Source organism: Bos mutus, chromosome 14 (genome assembly GCF_027580195.1).
Source record: "Bos mutus isolate GX-2022 chromosome 14, NWIPB_WYAK_1.1, whole genome shotgun sequence".
Taxonomy (NCBI): Eukaryota; Metazoa; Chordata; class Mammalia; order Artiodactyla; family Bovidae; genus Bos; species Bos mutus.
Window position 1 is genome coordinate 4,696,671 of NC_091630.1, and position 21,719 is coordinate 4,718,389.

Here is a 21,719-nt window from a genome sequence, read left to right on the forward strand (position 1 = left end):
AGAGAGCTGAATGGACAAGTGGCATGGACTTATGAAAAAGATCAAAGGGAGAGCAAAGTGTTGACATTATTAGGAAAAGGCTTTCACTTCTGCTGTTTCACACTCTAAGGAGATTCCCAACAGACTGTTTTCTCTTATATAAAACTAAGGAAGACCTGGTAGGTAAATATTTTTTTTATCAATGAAACCAACTTCCTCCATATTAAACAAATGTCTGTATATAAAATATTTTACGCTGTTATTTGTAATAACTTCCAGTTCAGCTCAGTCGCTCAGTCGTGTCCGACCCTTTGCGACCCCACTCCAAGGCCACTCTAATACAAGCTTATGTTTGTTCTCAGGCACGTTTGCCGTTTGTGTTTGGAACCATGGCCATGTCTTTGTTCTTGGTTTTGACACCCATCATCAAGGCTCCTCAGATGTACCATATCTACGTTATTCTTTTTATCCTCAGTGGACTTCTGTTTTATTTGCCTTTTGTGCATTTTAATTTGGGGTCTACATATTTCAACAAGATAACCTGCTTTTTACAGTTACTACTAAATGTTTCACCTACTGATGACATTAATGAATATATTTCAACAGGAGGAAATGTACAGAAAAATCCACCTGCAACTGCGACCAAAAAAGAATAAATAAAGTATGCATATTTGGCAAATGATTGACATTAAAAGCAACTTTCTCTTTCAACTAGATTATTCCTAATACATATACATATTCCTTATGTGTATTTGTACGCATGCCGCATATGTAACACACAACCAGCACAAAATACTTGATGTCCTATTCCTAATACATATACTATTCCTTCTGTGTATTTGTACGCATGCCGCACATGTAACACACAACCAGCGCAAAATACTTGATGTCCTATTCCTAATATATATACTATTCCTTATGTGTATTTGTGCGCATGCCACACATGTAACACGCAACCAGCACAAAATGCTTGATGTCCAGAACGTTAACACTTTAGCTCTTGCTGTTTGTAACAGAAACCTTACTTCTCCAATAAAGCACGCTGATGCCCAATTTCCCAAGACTGTAGTAGATGTCCCTCTTTGTGCATTAATGCTTCTGAGTTTATTATTAATATGTCAGAGTCCACACTCTTTTTTAATTGTCTACTTACTTTTTCCCTAAAGACAGTGAGCTCCCCAAAGGTAAGGATTATTCCTTAGCTATTTAAAATTTTTTTAATTACATTTCATTTATTTAAATTTGTATACTCTCTCCCTAAGGCAGTGTGTGCATAAAAATAGACAACCTATAAAATAAATATCTGAATGCACAGGCAAGTGAGTGAGTAAGTGAATGGGCTGTCAGTACACATCCCTGTAGAGGGCATCTCCCTTGATAGCCTGCCTCAGTTTGGGTTCTCAGCAGCCCCTCAGAAGTGTTCCATTAATGACTATAGCTCTACATTTCGGCCTGACTGAGGCTGGAACGCTATATAGAGATGGTACCAAAGAAGAGTTTAACTAGTTCCTGCTGCTGCTGCTGTTGCTGCTAAGTCGCTTCAGTTGTGTCCAACTCTGTGCGACCCCATAGACGGCAATCCCAGGCTCCCCGTCCCTGGGATTCTCCAGGCAAGAACACTGGAGTGGGTTGCCATTTCCTTCTCCAGTGCATGAAAGTGAAAAATGGAAGTGAAGTCGCTCAGTCGTGTCTGACTCTTCGAGACCCCATGGACTGCAGCCCACCAGGCTCCTCCGTCCATGGGATTTTCCAGGCAAGAGTGCTAGAGTGGGGTGCCGTTGCCTTCTCCGATGATTATCATAGATAAACTCAAACATATATTAAAGAAGAAACTATGCTCCTGCCAGAAGAAAGACTGTTCCTGCCACACTGAATTTAATAGTGAAAAGAAGTTTATCAAAAGGCAAATAGATACATTCTATAGATATAGAAGTAAATGTAATATTTGTAATGACACTTGAAATTACATTTGTAATTCCATTCTATTTACATAAATATAAATATAAAACTATACATTCTATAGACATAGAAGGTAAATGTAATATCTATAATTACATTTGCAATTATATTCTATTTACATAAATGCAAATAGAAAACTGTAAAGTCATCTTCATTTTTCCAGTTGCAAGGCCCACATAGTTTGCTGAATCTTATTCTTGTCAGTCTCTCACACCCCCACATCTAATTCAAAAATATATCAAGAGTCCAAATACTTCAAACCCCTAGTGCCAACATTCTTTTCCCTAAGCTTAAATACTTGCTAGTTCTATGTACTTGGAGTGGTTATCCTCAGTTCCTTTTCTAATGTGAAGCTCTAATTCCAAAACTACAAGTTGCACGATAGATAATCCAGACAGCCAGTTATTGCATGCTTAGGAACATCCTTGCATCAGGAACCAGTGATAGAAACCTCACTTATCTCCAGTTGCAAGAAGTTCAATTCAGGGCAAAACTTCCCTCAAGGATGCCTGTGGTAGAGATATAATTCATATACCATATGACTCACCCATTTAGAGTGTACAGTTATATGGTTTTTTTTTAAATTATGACTCTTTAAAACTTGTGGCAAAATGCAGAGAACACAACGTGTGCCATTTTGACCACTCTGAAGTGTGCAATTCAGTGGCAGTAATCACATTCAGAGTATCGTGCAACCTCAACAGGCGTAACTGAATTTTTAAATAATTAACACGTGGGACATTTTAACTTGGGCCTTCAGAGAGGCCACACGATTTTAGAACTCTTCACAAGTTAATCATTTTTAAAACCAAGTTAAGTGCAGTAATAAAAGGCTTATGTAAGGACCATGGGTGAGTCACGAAAACATGGTGCAGAAGTACCGTGAGAGGAATGTATAAGAGTTAGCAATCCACGCGAGATTTCCGAATCACTCTCCAGGATTAAGAAAACAGGGTAAAGGCAAAAGCATGCAGCTCCTAAGGGCAATAGGATTCTTCCGAGGAAACATTTTAATCTTAAGCGCCACAATAGGGGCAGGAATCTTTGTGTCTCCGAAAGGGGTATTAAAATATTCCTCACTGAATGTGGCTGTCTCCCTGAGTATCTGGGCAGCTTGTGCGGTGCTGACTTTGATCTCCGCTCTCAGCCACGCAGAGCTGGGGACGACCTTCCCTATAAGTGGAGCACAGTATTATTTCCTCAAAAGATCTCTTGGATCCTCCGTTGCTTTCCTCAATCTTTGGATCAAACTATTCACTCATCCCTTAAGGCTAGCTACTGAAAGCTTGTTATTATCTACCTATACAATTCAGCCTTTCTACGCCGGGTGCCCAGCTCCAGAGCTACCAAAGAGGTGTCTAGCATTGGCTGTTTTGTGGTCTTTGGGACTCCTAAATGCTCGAGGGGTGCAAACGGTGGCTTGGCTTCAAACTGTCAGTACTTTGGCGAAGATGACTGTCCTCTGCTTCATTTGCTTCACTGGGATTGTGCTGTTAGGGATGGGGGAAAGGGAGAATGTGGCCAGGTTCGAGAACGCTTTGGACGCTGAGCTTCCTGACATCTCACAGATTGCAGAAGCCTTCCTACAAGGATTGTTTGCGTACTCTGGCACGTCAATCCTGAACAGCATGGCAGGTAAATCTCTTTCTGAAATACTTCTGCTGTAGGCATAAAGCTTTGTCTGCAACCCTCTGGAGAAAGACAATATCCAATCTGTTTCTTTGGGAGAAAGTGAATTGACTCTGCTCTGCACTCCACGCAAGTAGCACAGTTTAATCATCGTTAAGCCTTGGTAGATAATTATCTATGTAAAATACTTAGAATTTAGTGCGTTTCTGGTCATCCCGTTTAAACAAACTTGGGAAAAGTTTGCTGGAGAAAAGATCACTCTTAGATTCTACTGTAATTTATTCCAGCAATTTTTCAAGGCATTTTGAGTTAAATATCAATTATATTAGAAATATGTTAATGTTAATTTTTTTAAAATGAAACCATCAGATTTTACACATCCCCTACTGCACTGGTGAAATGCTGCATCCTAATTTTGATTCCACAGCATGTCTTAGAGAACTTTCCATAGTAGTTCTTAGTCACCTAACACATCCTTTCAACTGCTGCATAATATTCCTTAGAATGGCTTTGCTGCACTTTCACAACAGTGGATACTTGAAATGTTTCCCATTATTCACAATTACGAGGACTGGCATAATATCAATGCTTCCCTGTTTATATGTGCTGTTGTTTCTGCAGGGTGGCACTGCTCCCTCTGATGTCATGGCACCAAAAGATTTTGGTAATACTTGCACAGCTCTCTAGAGTAAACAAAAGAACTAAACAGAAAATAATTCTTTATATTACTTTTTGGTTATAAAATTATAGGAATATAAAATATTAAGGATATATTAAATACCAAAGTTGTATAAAATTTCAAACAAAATCTTTGAATTACTGAAACTTTTATGTTATTTTTTATGTTATTTTTTGTGTTTTTTATGTTGGTCAATGAGATGCTTTGCTCACTCATATAGATTACTAAAATTTAATAGTTGATATGATTAAGTACTTTAACATTTTCTTTTTTAATTGGCAGATGTAATGTTGAAATTTCTCACTATAAAATTAATGGATTTTTAAATATCAAGGCTTTTCAAATAATGATGAGACCTGAATTTATCTAGCACAAATTAATTATGACATAATCACCTTGCTGCTAGCTTGGCCATTAAAAGGTACCTGAGTGCGAAGTGGAAATCCTGGATATACATGGAGGCAGAGTTTCAGGGGTCACTGCTTGTGCAACTGCATTCTCCAGAGGTCACCTGGTCAGTGGGGAGGGGTGGTCGGTTCTGCAAAATTAAATACCCAGATGTTGGAGCACCCCTTCTAAAGAAAAGCATCGCACGGGAGCAAGCAGAGGTGTTCCTGATAGTGATCATTACCTAAAGACACAGCACAGTGCAGCTTGAGACTCAGTTCTGTTTGGAATACTCATCTCATTCTCCTCCTGCTCCCCTGTCTGATTTGTCATCAAACAAGTGAAACCTTGAATTAAGGACAAGAATCTCATAACTGGAGCTGGTCAGAGAAACGTGAGCAACTTCAGGTGACAATGGCTGTGTTTGAAAGGTCCAGTGAAGTTTTCCAGATCTGCAGAGTAGTAGTGTGCGCTCAGTCACTCAGTCAGGTCTGACTCTCAGAGGCGAAGGTCGAATGCCGAGAGTGCAGTAATAGGGTCAGAGCGTGGGGCTAATTGAACGGGGCTGGCTGTCAGAACCAGCACTTCATTAACTTGCCAAATTTAGAGATCTGGCTTCTTCTGTGTTAACATAGGGTGATCCTGGCTAGAAAGAACTAACTCCCTTGGGTTTGGTTCTCAGAGTTTCTGAGCTGTCGTATTCCTGACTAAGTATAAACAGAATAGACAGCTTGCATCTAGATTCTTGTCCCAGGGCCTCCTGAAGGAATAACACTGAATCCCAAGCATCACTAGACATCCTTTTATATTTAATTCTGAAATAAGGAATTTTATTAGGTCTCCCTGTGGCTCAGCTTGGAGAAGGAAATGGCAACACACTCCAGTACTCTTGCATAAAGAATCCCATGGGCAGAGGAGTCTGGTGGGCTGCTGTCCATGGGATGGTGCAGAGTTGGACACGACTGAAGTGACTCAGCAGCAGCAGCAGTGGCTCAGCTGGTAAACAATCTGCCTGCAGTGCAGGAGACCTGGGTTCGATCCCTGGGATGAGAAGATCCCCTGGAGGAGGAAAAGGCTACCCACTCCAGTATTCTGGCCTGGAGAATTCCATGGAGTCTATAGTCCATGGGGTTGCAGAGTTGGACACAACTGAGTGACTTTCACTTTCACTTTCATTAAGTCTCAAAGCCATCAGTGCAGCCATCTCAGTAGCAGGTCTGACAATATTCAAAGAAGTCTCTAGTGATGTAGAGAATTGTTGGACTTGAGTTCTATCCACGCAAGGACAAAAGGTCTCTGCTTCTGTAACAAGACTTGTGTGACTTTTGCAAGGAATGATCCTTTTGCAGGGAACCATGGTATGCTGTTTAGAAAATCAGGATCACATAAAACACATTAATATTGGGAGAAATTTAAGAGAGCCTCAGATTTCATTATCTGTCCAGCATTCCCATTGTTAGTGAACGGAATTTAGGAGGAGAAATAGATAGCTGCAGTTTCAGTTGACCCTTAGAGAAAGCTGCAGTAATAATGACCCCACGAGCTTAGATTTGCATCCAATCCTCTTCCAAAGCCCTGAAAGTGGACTTGAAAAGTCTAGTTCCCCAGTGCTGCACACAAGGTTGCCCCAAACAAATTCACTTTTGGCCAGAGCAACACCCTGATTGGCTGCCTATTAGAGGAACTCTTCAGAGACAGAATTCACATACATACTTAGAAACCCTCCTCCTGACATTGAACATGTTGCAATATACAGTAATTTCCCCTTATGCATGGCGGATTTGTTCTAAGATCCCCAGTAGCTGCCTGAAACCATGGATAATACTGAATCCTACATATACTATGCTTTTTCCTATACTAAGGGATCAGGTCAACACATACACAGCATGGACCCTAGAAAAAGGGGTGATTCTCATCCTGGGAAGGACAAGCAGGATGACATGCGATTTCACCATGATACTCAGAATGGCATGAGATTTAAAATTTCTGAATTGTTTATTTCTGGAATGTTCCATTTAATATTTTCAGATCGTGGCTAACTGCATGTAAATGAAACCACGGATCATGAAACTGTGGATGTGAGGGGTGGGGTGCTGTATGTCAGTTTCAGGGGGAAAGGGGGACTTCTTGAGGACTGGTGAGCCTGAAGCACCCATTCTCTTGCTTAAGTTGCTGCAAGATGGAAGTCAGTGACAGACTTCATTCACCCTCAAGAATCCATGCTGATCCTCCAGAAACTGATGTTGTAACATATGGAAGGAAAAAAAGGCTCATGAGGCCTAATCTTCCTTCGCTTTATGGGACACCAAGCAGGAAGTCTAAGCAGGCAGATCCCCTTTCCTATGATTGGAAATCAGAGATCCTGGTCTCAGCTCACGCTGAAGACAGGAATAAGGCAGGAAACACAACCTAAGGAGTCTACTACTTCCCTGGACATACTTAAAATTTGATAATAGTCCCAGGTCCTAAGGATCTGAGCAAAGTTGGGATCTGTTTGGGAGGACAAGGAATTTTCCATATGAAAAACAGCCAGGCTGAACCAAGAGACAGTATTCGCAAAGGACTCTATAAAGGATGCTGTTTATCTGAACTATGGTGGGGAAACGGCAGGATGAAGAAGAAAGACCTGTTACGTTGGCACAGGTTAAATTTTTCTTATCTTTGACTCTTTCCTTCTTAAAGAAAAAAAAAAATTCCATGTTAGATGTTAATGTGAGTTTTAGAACTTCCCAAAGTTGGAGTTAAAATTATTAGTCAATTTTCTTACAGTATAAATTCAAAATCATAAGTTTTCACAAACCATTAACTCATAAATAATGATATACATATATAAAACTAAATATTTTACATAAAATTCACTTTTTCTTGTTCTTTATTAAGTGGTTGACTAATATATTGAACATATTAAATTTCACTAAAGAATATAACCTCATTCCTTTAAAATCTTTCAGTTGTGTGTTAAAATGTATTTAATTTTTAAGCATTTTAAATGTCTGACTTGAAAAATCTTTCTAATATCATATTCCGTAATGCTAAAATATTGCCTCATATAAGATGAATTTTATTTCCTTAAACATTTAAATATGGTTTATAAACTTAATGTCTCCTATACTTGCAACATTAAATCACACATCTGAAAATTCATTTACGTTTCAAATCTAAGTAACAAGGCTGTTCTTTCAGATGATCTGACATGCCAGATTCTCATAAAAATTAGACACTGGCACAATTCGTATAATTTAGCAGAAAATAAATGGTGTCAGGGGCTGATTATTATTGTATTTAATTTGAAACATTCCCATCTTATATTGGGTTAATGCGAAGCAAAGCCTGAGATGGGGATCCTTGTGGCAGCACTTTGTTGAGGACCTGTTTCCCAGAGACAGCCGTGAGGCATGAAGGAAGCAGGACAGGGAAGGGAGAGTTGCTGAGCAGACCTGGTTTCAGCTGAAGCCTGGCCTCAGCCAGATCCTACAGAGCCACACTGCGCAGCCTGGTAGCCACCAGCCTTATGGAGACAGTGAGCGTCTGAAATGTAGTCAGTCAAACTGACGTGCTCCACAGATGTAAAATACACACCAGAAATCAAAATCTTGAATGAACAAAACATCGTCCATTGTCCAGAGCTCATTAATTTTTTACAAATGTTACATACTGCAATGATGACATTTTGAATATTTTGGGATAAATATATATTATTAATTCCATTTCACCTGTTTTTCTCTTATGTAGCCACTAGAAATTTTAAAGTACGTAAATGGCTCTCAGTATATTTTGATTAGAAAGTACTGCTAGCGTAGGAAAAATACAAAACGTTCCCAAGCAGTGGCCTTAGGGATGGACTTTTGTTCCTTTTATCAGTTAATCAGCGACTGGGGGCTGCCTCTGAGGGGAGAAAGTAAACTTGTAGGTTTTTCTAAGCAAGCCAGCGTACGCATCCCTGCCGAGCCACCCAAGGCCAAGGGCAAATCTCAGGAGAAGGGGTCAGCTCTGGGGAGCCAGCAGCCGTTGTTCCCCAGAGCTGGAGGAGGGGAGCATCTGCCTGCCTTGTTACAGAGTCATTGCTCACACCGGGGCTCAGGGTCACTCTCTGGTGACTGAAGCTGCCAGGGGGAGATGCCAGTGCACACAGTCACTTACACTGCCCAGACTCCAGACAGAACTGGGATCCGAGCACCTCAGGTCGCATGTGCACAGGCTGGTTCCATCACCCCATTGCCATGGTAGTAGGGGACCCCGAGAACTCACAAGTCACCTAACATTGACCTCATATCACCGTTTCCTGATTTCTTCCCAATCTGAATTTGGGTGGACAGACTCTTCTACATGGCTTACAACAAATTTCCTTCACCACTTGAGTAGATTCAAGCAATCTCTTGATTACCTAATGGGCTCTGAATTGTTTTCCTCTTATTATTTCATTCATATTCCATAAGATGAATTCCATTCACACTTAAGCCTAGGTAAAGAAAAGCTTGCTTGGGAGAGTAAGGGAGAGAAAGGAAATTCCTCAGAGGTCCGTTTGCTTGAGGGAAAGAGATGACGAGAGAACCACTACTTCTGAAAAAGGGGGGAACATATCTCAGGTGGGATGAAGAGACAGGCTACATACTAAACAGTCTTTAACAACTGTACATTTTTTATTTGCACAGATCTCTGAACCGGCAATCTTTGTTGCCAACTGCAAAGCCTGTTTCCCAAGATCCAACGACTAGTGAGGGTCAGGGCCAGGTTCAAGCCCCGAGCCCTCTAGCTCCAGAGCCTATGTTCTTAACTACTTTCCTGAACTGCCTTTTTAAGAAAAACAGTATGAAGTCTAGGAATTTTGAGATAATATGCCAATTTCCAGAATTCACTGTTGATGTGGTATCTCCTCCCCTGAGATAAGGCCCCTGCAATTGACAAAAACTGACATCCTTAGGTGATTTGAGCTCATCCCTGCTATTGGTTTGAAAACATTATTATGTATCAAAGCTCAAAGATTTTCCCAACTGAGGACTTCTATCCAGGAAGTTGAGATTAAGTGTCAAAATGGACTCTGCACCTTCTGTCCAAGAAACCCATCACCCCAAGTTCCAAGAGATCTAGCTACACCCAGGCTGAAGGGCGCTGTGGTTACTGTCTGGTGTCAAACTAAATGGTTTCAAATCCTTCCCTCACCACTTAGCTGCTGTGTGACCTTGGGTGAGTCTCCTAACGTCTCTGAGACCCTGCAGTTTCTTCTGTGTTTGAAATGCAGACACAGCCCAGTATGTCCTTAGCGCCATGGCGGGTATTCAGTACCACACTGTGGAAGCCTCTGTGACAGGCAGAGACATAAAAGTGCTCACAAAAAGCTGCTGGGGTGAGGTGGGGGAGGGAGTTGTTTTCCTTCTGCACCTACTGTTCCCTTTGCATAGAAGGCTCCCTACTGAGATCTTCAAGTATCTCCCTCCCTCCCTTCTCTTTGGTCTTCCCCCAAATGTCATTTCTCACGTCTCATTTAATGCAAACTTTCTCCCCTGCTCTGCTCTCACCTCTGTTTCATTTCTTTCTCTCTTTTATTGAGGCATAGTTGATTTACAATATTGTAGAAGTTTCAGGTGTACAACAGAATGATTCACGGGTTTTAAAGGTTATACTCTATTTATAGTTATAAAATATTGGCTACATTCCGTGTGCTGTACAGCATATCCTAATAGCTCATCATTTTGTACACAGTACCTTGTACTATATAGTCTTTTCCATCACTGTAAACCCATAATCGTGAAATGACTGGGATAATTGGATTTTCAGTGTAAGATGGTGAGAAATCCAAGCTTTCAGGCAAAACTTGCACAGGACCAACGTAGAAACAGTCAAGCAGATGAGGAAACAACAGATACATGAGTAATACTTTTTCCTACATTTTATCACAAAGTCTTCAAAAGTCTCATAATATGTCCTTTTCTGATGAGTTTATTTGTGTTTCTTAGGAGAGATAAAAAATCCTGGTAAGAACATTCCCAAATCTCTGATCACTGGCATTCCCACGGTGGCTGTGGTTTACTTACTGGCTAACGTATCCTACCTGGCAGTTTTGACTCCCAAGGAAATCGTCTCTGCAGGTATGAACGTATCTAGACAAAGAAGAAATAGTCACTACTGTCTATTCTGAATAAACAAGGACTCCCATATACTACTGATCTGTTCAGTAGTCCCGTAAGAGTACAAATGCAATGGGTTCCTGCTTTGGTTTTTATGAGGAAAGGAAAAATAATCATCTAAAAATCTATAAAAGATGAGTACATGCTAAAAGACCAAAATCACAGGCCAGAAGACTGTGAAACAGTAAGAACTGGAAAGAGAAAGAGGAGAAGGAGGTGGAAGAAGAGGAGTGGGACACAGAGGAGAGAGGGGAAAGAGAAACAGAAGCCAGCAAGGCGAGAGGGCAAAGAAGCAACACTCTGTTCGGAGACGCTGCACTCTGTAGGGCGCACCCAGATAACTACCCTCAGAACAGTCATTTGGAAGAAGCAGTATCGTCTTCTTTTTTCAGATGAGGAAACTGCAGTGCCTGGGAGTTAAGCAATAAGCAAACTTAATAAGATTCAAAAGTAGGTTTCAGTCATACTCTTCTCATGATAAAAGATTGCTTCTTGTCCAGGTTATTGCTAGCAATGGGTTGTAAATCTGGACAGCAGTTTATAAGATTGGACCTTCAAAAAATACATTCTTCCCAATTCTACCAAGTATGGTGCTCAAAGCTGCCCAGCTCGTAATTGAAACAGACTCAAATCCATGTTAACTCCAAAACCTATGTTCTCAATCACCTTACTAAAGTATGTCAGTATAAGCAAATGAAATCAAAGCAAAGCAAGCAATCATATGAATACATATTAATATACATCAGGTGATAAATTTTATTAATACATATTATTTTATAACATACACATATAGACATGACTAAATGGAAATATAATAAAAAGTTAATAGTAAATGGTGCCATCTGAATGGTAAGATTATAAGAAATTTTTATTTCTTTTTTTATACTGTTCATATTTTCCACAATTAGCATCTTATACTTATGATTGGAAAAAAATCATTTTTCTAATACTAGATAATTATATTTCTACAGAATTAACTGATGATTTTTAATGACAACATTGGGTCTTTTCCCCCAAAAAATGTTAAATTATGTTCATTTTACTTTAAAAAGGCAGAGTAGTGTTTGAAATATATTGGAAAAATTCCCCCAAATTTTAATTTTTTAAAAATAGTTACTCCTGAAAGAAGTTTGGTTATCTAGAAAATTCACTTATTGAGAGTGACTAGCTCTTCAAGTATTCTGGATAAAGGCCAAATAACACATCCACAAAAAACGTAGACTACAAAAATGCTGTACATACAGACAGGCATAGGGGCTCATGACCACGTGCGGTGTGTGTGGTCGTGGAGGGCTGACGACGTCACTCCGGTGACCTGAACCCCTGCCCTGGGCGTGCCCTCGAGGCAGAGGTCACAAAGGCTCAGTCTGCTGTCATCTGCGCTCAAAGCCTTCTCCGAAACCAGAAGCTTTGAAATTCATTTTTTAAAAAACAAAAGCTCTACATGGCTCAAAAACACCAAAAGATGTATTTCTGCATCTTCTTTGAGACTAGTCTAAAAATGGTGCATTGATTCTAAAAGAAAAAGAGAAATACAAATTTTTAAAAGTAAACAAAAACGTGCTCCTTGCCACAATTTGGTCTCACAGAAATACAGTAACAGGCTGAAGAAGAATTTTTTTACTATTAAACTGAAGGGGAGAGCTATAATTTGCCTTTCACCCCACTTCCAAGCCAGGCTGCCAGTTCTGTGAAGACCCACCTCACTCATATCCCTTCGGGTGTTCTTTCCTCTTCCCTCCCAGGCCCCTATTCTCCTCACTTCATTCACAGCAACAACCTCCAAATTTCCACCCTCACCTCTAATTTTCTTCTTCTATCCAGCCTCCACTCAGTCTCAAGAAATAATTCTATGAGGGGCTTCTGTCGTAGCTCAGACAGTGAAGAATCTGCTTGCAGTGCAGACCTGGGTTCAATCCTGAGTTGGGAAGATCCCCCGGAGAAGGGAATGGCTACCCACTCCAGTACTCTTGCCTGGAGAATGCCATGGAGAGTGGAGCCTGGAGGGCTACAGTCCATGGGGTCGCAAAGAGTGGGGCTCTATAAAACACAAATATAATCCTGTCACCTCCCTGCCCAAGTGTTCCACCATCTGTTTTCTTACATCTCCTCCTAAGCACACTCTCACTCCATCATCACCTTCCTTCAGACCAAGTGTCAGCTCCTCAGCTGACCGTGGCAGGTTCTCCAGGATCTAACTTAAGCCTAACTTTCCATCCTCACCTCCTGTCTCTGTGCAGACATACACCCTCGCCACACAACAGCCTTTCTAAACAGCTTACTGTTTCCAGAACAGATACTCTCTGCCTCCCCCACAATGTCATCTCACCCCCTTCAGCCTGATTGAGATGCCTATCTCCTGCCTGATGTCCCGCTGATAAGACTGTTTCTAAGTTCAATACACTTGGGCTTCCCTGGTGTCTCAAATGGTAAAGAAGCTGCCTGCAGTGTAGGAGACCTGGATTCAATCCCTGGGTTGGGAAGATCCCCTGGAGAAGGGAATGGCTACCCACTCCACTATTCTTGCCTAGAGAATCTCATGGACAGAGGAGCCTGGCCAGCTACCATCCATTGGGTCACAGAGTCAGACACAACTGAGCGACTAACACTCACTTTACTTTCACTTCAACACATTTTGAGCCCTGAAAAGTCCTGAAAAGTGCCTCCCAAATCTTATGCACAAGCTAGTCTTAGAAAGTTTGAAATGCAGGGGCAAACTACCCCTTCCAATGTGCATTCTACTGGCCAAAACAGACCACAGGGTCAAACTGTATTCAAGAATAAGTAAAGAGACTCCCTTTCTTAGAATAAGCTACAAGATTTATTACAAAGGGTATGGATGCAGGAGGAAGTGAAGAATTGTTGCTATAATTTCAATCAAAGTCAAAATTGACTATTTTGAAATTTTTCTAAAATTTTTGTAGATGCTGTTGCTCTCACCTGGACGGACAAAATAATCCCTTCTATGCAATGGGTCATTTCTTTTGGAATTTCAACTTCAGTGTTTAGCACCATGTGCTGTACAGTGCTGTCAGCATCAAGGATGATCTACAGGGCAAGCCAAGAAGGACAACTGCCTTTCATCTTCTCAATGCTCAATAAGCACTCCTGTCCAACCATGGCTGTTAGCCAGTTAATCATCTTAACTTCCATTGTTATTATAACCTCAGATTTAATCAATTTAATAAGATATTCAGGATTAGCATTATGGTTTTTAAGAGGGCTACATATGATAGGTTTACTTAAACTAAGGTACCAGGAACCCAATCTACCTAGACCTTACAAGGTAAATCAAGTCTAAAAACGTAATCTTAAACTTCTATTCTCTTTTTAAGAATATAATTTTTATTCTATGTTAAGTGTTAGTCACTCAGTCCTGTCCGACTCTTTGCAAACACATGGACTGCAGTCTGCCAGGCTCTTCTGTCCGTGGGATTTCCCAGGCAAGAATACTGGAGTGGGTTGCCATTTCCTTCTCCAGGGGATCTTCGTAACCCAGGAATTGAACCCAGGTCTCCAGCAGTGCATGTGGATTCTTTACCATCTGAGGGAGCAGAGAAGCCTTTTTTTATTCTATATGGGATGCTTCTAACCAATCATGAGTCAAACTTTGAAACATCTGAACCAAACCTCCATTTCCCAGCTTACTAATGTATAATTAACTGACTCATTGGAAAAGACCCTGATGCTGGGAAAGATTGAAGGCGGGAGGAGAAGGGGACGAGAAAGGATGAGATGGTTGGATGGCATCACCAACTCAATGGACATGAGTTTGAGTAAACTCCGGGAGTTGGTGATGGACAGGGAGGCCTGGCATGCTGCGGTTCATGGGGTCACAAAGAGTCAGACACGACTGAGGGACTGAGCTGAACTGAATGTGTAATTGGCCGTATGGGGTGCAATTGGTTTGATTTTTTTTAGAGTATAATGTCAAAACTGATTCTCTATGAGGAAGATAAATGTTATCCTTTTCATCATCTTTCTGGAGTTAGGCAATAACACTTTTGGGGGAAGAATCCTGGCCCTGTTCAAAAGCATCCCCTCAGTCCATGACCCAATGTCAGCCCTTGTCGACCCATGACGTGGCATTCTCTTCTTGAGTATGTCCTTGAAAGGTCCTCATTTTATCCAAGAAGATGATAATCTAAGCCTCAGTTTAGTTGATTCTAAAAATTTAGGACCTGAACTTAACTAACAAAATGGAACCACCATCCTCTAGGTAATGTCGGCAGGGCTACTGTAGGTTCCTAAAGTGTCTTTGTGCAAAAAGTAATAAAGCACCCCTGCTTCTAGGCAGACACAGCTGCGTGTCCAGACACAGAGCCTGGTGAGCAGAGCGCGAGCTAGAATCAGCTCCCTGTTGCCCCCTCAGAGGGGTATGCCTGGACGAGTAGTGAACTGCCCAAGCAACCACGCGCTTCCCAGTTGGCACAGTGGTAAAGAGCCGCCCGCCAATGCAGCAGACGCGGGTTAGACCCCTGGGTCAGGGAGCTCCCCTGGAGTAGGAATGGCTACTCACTCCAGTATTCTTGGCTGGAGAATTCCACGGACAGAGAAGCCTGGCTGGTCACAAAGAGCTGGACACGACTGAGCGACTGAGCATGCATGCATGCAAGCAACCATATGCAAAAGAAACAAAATCAAACTCTCATTTGAAAAAAAAAAAAAGACCATTCTGACAATAGTGTAGGAAGTGTATTAGAAGGAGGCATGAACATGACCTATTCAGGTCAAACAACTGGCATAGATTTTCTTAGTTTTCCTCCACTTAACTTCAGGAAAATCATGGAACTCAGAGACTAGGTAAAATTACCCTAGTGGAAAGGATCAGGGATGGGGTTTAAACCACACATTGTAATTGCAGAAACCAAAATTTTGTTATATTTACTGAAAAGATAGTGATGAAATCTTTATTCTATAAAAGATCCACTGAGGAAATTTTCTCTGATTTTAGCATCAGAAACACTTGGGCCTCTTCTAAACAACAGTTTAGCCTATGCCTTTTGGTGGCCTGCTTCCAGAATCTCTATGGGGCTACATGGCATGCATTTCATGAGCCAAATTCCTTCTTGACCCATATTTATTTCCCTCATTTCTCTTTCTTATTTTCAGTTATTTTGCCTTGGTATAAAATAAGCCATACCTTGCTATAATGCAAATCCTAAAAGGCACCAAACAGTCTTTGTAATATTTTGTTTTGTTTTGTTTCTTGACTGTGCTGGGTCTTCATTGCCGTGCATGGGCTTTCTCCAGTTGCCACGTGCGGGCTTACATCCCCTGGCATGTGGGATCTTAATTCCCTGACCAGTGACCAAACCCACATGCCCTGCATTGGAAAGTGTATTCTTAACCACTGGACTGCCAAGGAGGTCCCCAAGTAGTCTCTGTCTTACTCTTTACTTGTGTTCTAATTATAATCCATTGGTCAATATAGTTAAGATACTTCCTGGTTGTAGAGATTGTGTGGAAAATAAAATGATAGTCCCTTAAGTCATGCCACTGACCGTAAAACCACTTGAGTATGTTTACTGAAATCCGAATTCCCAGACTCACCCCAGGGGTTCTAATTTACTAGATCTTAGTCAGGCCTTAGGAATCTGTGTATTTATCAATTACCTTGGGGATTCTTATGCAGAGAGGTCGACTGATCCTATTTTAAGAAACACTAGTTTAGACAATCTTGACTTTCTTCTGCCCCAAAATGGATCCCTCTTGGCCATGCTTCATGTGGAAAAGAGTGAACAATATCTTGGATTTCAGTCATCCATTTATTCAACAAATATGCAGTGACTACCTGCTGTGTTTCAGTTACTTTACTAGGCAGTTCAGAAAAATAAAGATGAATCTTTTCAATTAAGAATCTTCTTAGTCCCATAGAAGAGTAAGAAGTGTATATAAATTATTTTATAAGGTTAATTAAGAAATGCTATTTTGTTGAGCACATCCTACTGAAGTACACCGTATGCAGTTCTGACAAAAGACTTTAGAAGACCAGAAAAAACTCATTTTGCAAATGGGTCTAAGAGCAACCTTTTTTTTTTTTGAAACTCAGACTTTAAATGGTGTGTGTTTAGTCACTCAGTCGTGTCTGACTCTACAACCTCATGGACTGTATCCCACCAGCCTCCTCTGTCCATGGGATGTTTGAGGCAAGACTACTGGAGTGAGTTGCCATTTCCTTCTCCACACAAAACACACATATTTCACAAATATTTGATTGAAAACCCCTGAATGTATTTATCCCTTAGCACCAGCTGACCCACCATGTCCTTCTTTCAGGGGTTGGGGGAGCGTGGGGCCCTGAGGATTTCACTATGCAGTGTTTGGGGTCTCCTTGGGGAGACCACCAAACAGACTTGGGGAGCCACCTGCTGGCTGTTCTCTGCAAATGGGCCTGAAGATCAGATTAAGTAGGTAGACCAGTTACACTGCTAGATTCTGGCACTGAACTCCATGAAAAAGAACATTTTTTATCTGTTTTAAATATCTCTGGAGAAGGAAATGGCAATCGACTCCAGTATTCTTGCGTCGGATATGCCATAAAGGACAGAGGCGCCTGGCAGGCTATAGCCCCATGAAGTTATCAAAAGTCAAACACAACTTAGCAACTAAACAACAATCACAATAATCCATAGCACAACACATGCCAGTTTAGAATTTCAGTGACTACTTCTCAAAAGAATGAGCAATTAAAATACCAGAGGTTACATTTCTAACCAGACTTTTCTGATTCCAGTGTTCCTGCTATTTCTATTACTTGATGCTCCGCTAAGAAAGACTGGCACATACCCCATTAAAGAAGTATTATAAACAAATATTACAGTTGTGACATGACTGGGTTTCCATATTCCCAAAAGTAGAAGTGCTTCAGTGACTAATACTAGGATGACACTGATACTTTTTATCTATGATGATGATGCTTAAATGTATTTTTTCTATGCTTGAAAATTAAAAAAAGCACTAATCTTAGAAACTTTTAGACAATGTCATCACTAATCTTAATCTTTTTTTTTTTTTTAACTTTCAGGTGCCTTTGCCATTTATATTTGGATCCATAGCTATATCTTTGTTTCTGATTTTGACGCCATTGATTAAAACCCCTAAAATGGAGCATGTCTACGGGCTTATCTTTATATTCAGTGGACTCTTGTGTTACTGGATTCACGTTCATCTTAATCAACATTCTGTGAGTTTTGTCAAAGTCACCTGTTATTTACAATTACTGTTTAATGTTTCACCACCTGAAGACCACAATGAAGGCATTTCAACAGAAAAAAGTGATCTTAAAGAAATCTTTTTGTAAATAAGAAATTTGGCAGTGTAAAATTTTTAGTGAATGAATACATTTTTAAAGGTAAACTCTGTTTTAAACTATGCAGTCATAAACACAGGCCTTCTTCCTCCTGCCCAGTTCCCAGCTACACATATCAGATTACCTCCCACTCAGTTATATACTCAGATTCTTTACAGTTCAAATGATTTTCCTTGTAATTGAAGCTTTAGTTCCCTAGTGTCCAATATGTTTCTCACCACTTTTTTCCTGGTCAGAAATTTTAAATGAATGCATGCACACACAAACACACACAAAGTTAAAAGGGCATACTATGACTTAATCACTTAATTACTGCCTATTTCCGTGTGTAGAAAATATTATAATGCTGTATGCCTGAAATATTATCATATTATATACCTGAAACTAATAAAGTGTTGTATGTCAATTATATATCAATAAAATAAATAAATAAGCAAGCAAAATAAAAACAAAACAAAGAATCATTGCTAGAAAGAGAAGTTTGTTGGTGAACAGTGCTTAGTATGTAGCAGCCAGTTAATATCTGTTGAATGAATGTAAGGTGTATCTGCAAAACTAACAGAAAATATTGTAAATCTGAAACTTATATTAATAAATATTATTGCTTCCTACTCACTGGTCTAAACTCTTCACAGTGATACCAATTAAAGGAAAATATTTTAAATTTAGGCCTCTGTGTTTAGCCTTTGTAAAGCAGGAAATGCTGAATCGTGGCCCTCAAAAATATGTCTTTGTCAATTAAGTTCATAACTAGTAAGAGAAGTTTGCCAAAATGTTTCCCAAATTCTGTGGGATCCTAAAATCAATGCATTAAGTGGCATTGAAAGGGGAAGAAAAGACCATAACAACACTAAAGCTTCTCAAGTCCAATAATACTGAATTGACTTTATCTTATTCTATTTCTAGTGTAAACAAAAATAAAACATTATTTTTTTTAAACGGGGACAGTGACATGAAAACTTGTCAAAGACTTTGAAATTGGGATGAGGGGAGGATTGCTGGATATCCGGTAAAGTGCACCTTTCTGAGTTGCTTGCACCTTTTATTGTCTTTGAGCTATTTTTAAACATTGTTAAGTTGTAGAATGGGAGTCCTGGATGGCAAGTGGTAAAGAGTCCGCCTGCCAGTGCCTGTAGCCTGTGCTAGCACACACAAGCCTTACTGGGGCAATACTCTGCTTTGCAAGACACTTTCCAGAGGCCACAGCAAGTCACCATCCAGGCAGATGGGAAAGCAAGAAAATTCCTGGGAGGAAGGAGAATCCAACAGGGGGCTTGCCAGTCTAGAAGGCGTCACTCAGCAGCACAGCAGGCAGTCTCTGGGTCAAAGAGCCCCCAGGGGCAGCAGTGATGGGGGGTCTTTATTGCCCTGAACTTATCTTACTTGTGGCTAACAGAGGAGCTGTGCAGTTTCATGGGTCTCAGCCTGCTGTGAGGAACCAAACAACCTGGAGTCCAGCACGCAGGGGTCACCTTTGGCTCCTTCACAGAACATGGGTGAAACGGACCAAACGCCAGCACACCTTTATTTCTCTATGGCTGATCCTGCCACCGAACAAGGGCAGGAATAAATGTTTGAATTAATGAATAAATACACATTGGCTAAATTAACACATATGTATTAGGGGAAGAGTAGTAGCCCTACATAAATTTTATACTAGACTGGTTTGCATATATCTTTAGGGCCAATAAAGATATGCTAATTATTCCTAACTGTTGAGTAATTATCTCTAATATGTGAGGAAATCAGTGGGTATGTCACATATATTATCTCATTAAATACTATGGAGCTGATCCTACAATATTAAAGTGTTATCCTCATTTCATGGATGATGAAATGTGGATTCTTAAAAAAAAAAAACACAAATTGCTGAAAACCATGCTGCAGGTAAGTGGCAGAGTGGAATTCAAACCTCTGCTGACTTGAACGCAAAGCTTACATTCTTTCCTTTAAACTACAACTTCTTCCCTAGATACTCATCTACAAAGGACTATTTCAGAGTTAAGTAATATCATTGCTATACCTCCGGAGCAGACGTCTCCACTCAGAACTTTTGAAACTTCCTTTCTTAATTAGCCGTGACTAACTTTTTCAGTGGCCTAAGTCTTTTAAAAAATAATAATAATTAACATGAGAAACATTTTAACTCTGGCCTTCAAAGAGGTCACAACATCCTGTAATAATTCGCAAGTCAATCATTTTTTAAACAAACTCAGACATTCAGTTCAGTCACTCAGTCGTGTCCGACTCTTTGCAACCCCATGAACCGCAGCAGGCCAGGCCTCTCTGTCCATCACCAATTCCTGGAGTTCACCCAAACTCATGTCCATCGAGTCGGCAATGCCATCCAACCATCTCATCCTCTGTCATCCCCTTCTCCTCCTGCCCTCAATCTTTCCCAGCATCAGGGTCTTTTCAAATGAGTCAGCTCTTCGCATCAGGTGGCCAAAGTATTGGAGTTTCAGCTTCAACATCAGTCCTTCCAATGAACACCCAGGACTGATCTCCTTTAGGATGGACTGGTTAGACCCCCTTGCAGTGGGGACTCTCAAGCGTCTTCTCCAACATCACAGTTCAAAAGCATCAAGTCTTCGGTGCTCAGCTTTCTTTATAGTCCAACTCTCATGTCCATACATGACCACTGGAAAAACCATAGCCTTGACTAGACGGACCTTTGTTGGTAATGTCTCCGCTTTTCAATATGCTATCTAGGTTGGTAATAACTTTCCTTCCAAGGAGTAAGCGTCTTTTAATTTCATGGCTACAATCACTATCTGCAGTGATTTTGGAGCCCAGAAAAATAAAGTCAGCCACTGTTTTCACTGTTTTCCCATTATTTGCCATGAAGTAAGGTTTAGTAATAAAATGCTTGCGGAAGGATGAGATGATGAAATTAAGGGAATGTTGCTGTTTGGGGTGCCTTCCAGGAATATGAAAGGAAAATGTAAAAGCACAGTAATTCACACAAAAATTTTAAATTATTTTTCAGGATTTAAAAAAGGAGGGTGTTACAAAAGGTGAAAGCATGCAACTCCTGAAGGCAATAGGATTCCTCCTTGGAAGCATTCTAGTGTTGAGTGCAACAACAGGAGCAGGAATCTTTGTACCTTCCAAACATGTATATGCCTCGCTGACTCAGCTCCATGCTCTATGCCAAGTTATAGAGGGGTGGGTTGGAGGTGTGAATGGGAGGGAGACTTAAAGAAAGGGGATATATGTATACTTGTAGCTGATTCACATTGTTGCACAGCAGAAATCAGCACAGCATTGTAAAGCAATTAACTCCCATTTAAAAATTTTTAAATGGGGCTTCCCTCGTGGCTCAGTGGTAAAGAATCCGCCTGCCAAAGCAGAAGACACAAGATTGATCCCTGATCTGGGAAGATCTCACATGCCATGTGGGAGTAATGAAGCCCATGCGCCACAACTATAGAACCTGTGCTCTGGAGCCCCGAAACCTCAACAAGAGAAGTCACCAGAGTCAGAACTCCACACACCGCGGGGAGGAGTCCACACACGGGGGGGAGGAGTCCACACACCGCGGGGAGGAGTCCACACACCGTGGGGAGGAGTCCACACACCACGGCGGGGGGGGGAAGTCCACACACCTGGGGGAGGAGTCCACACACCTGGGGGAGGAGTCCACACA

General features: G+C 40.8%; 1 protein-coding gene across 1 annotated transcript; it reads left to right on the forward strand.

The window, feature by feature from the left end:
- Positions 1 to 2,884: 2,884 nt before the first annotated feature.
- Positions 2,885 to 18,683, forward strand: LOC102282137 (solute carrier family 7 member 12). Its single transcript, XM_005909093.3, has 4 exons — positions 2,885 to 3,573; positions 10,588 to 10,719; positions 13,683 to 14,044; positions 17,786 to 18,683. Exons 1-4 carry the CDS (start codon positions 2,907 to 2,909, stop codon positions 18,059 to 18,061), a joined length of 1,437 nt encoding a protein of 478 aa, XP_005909155.1. The 5' UTR covers positions 2,885 to 2,906; the 3' UTR covers positions 18,062 to 18,683.
- The last annotated feature ends 3,036 nt before the right edge of the window (positions 18,684 to 21,719 follow it).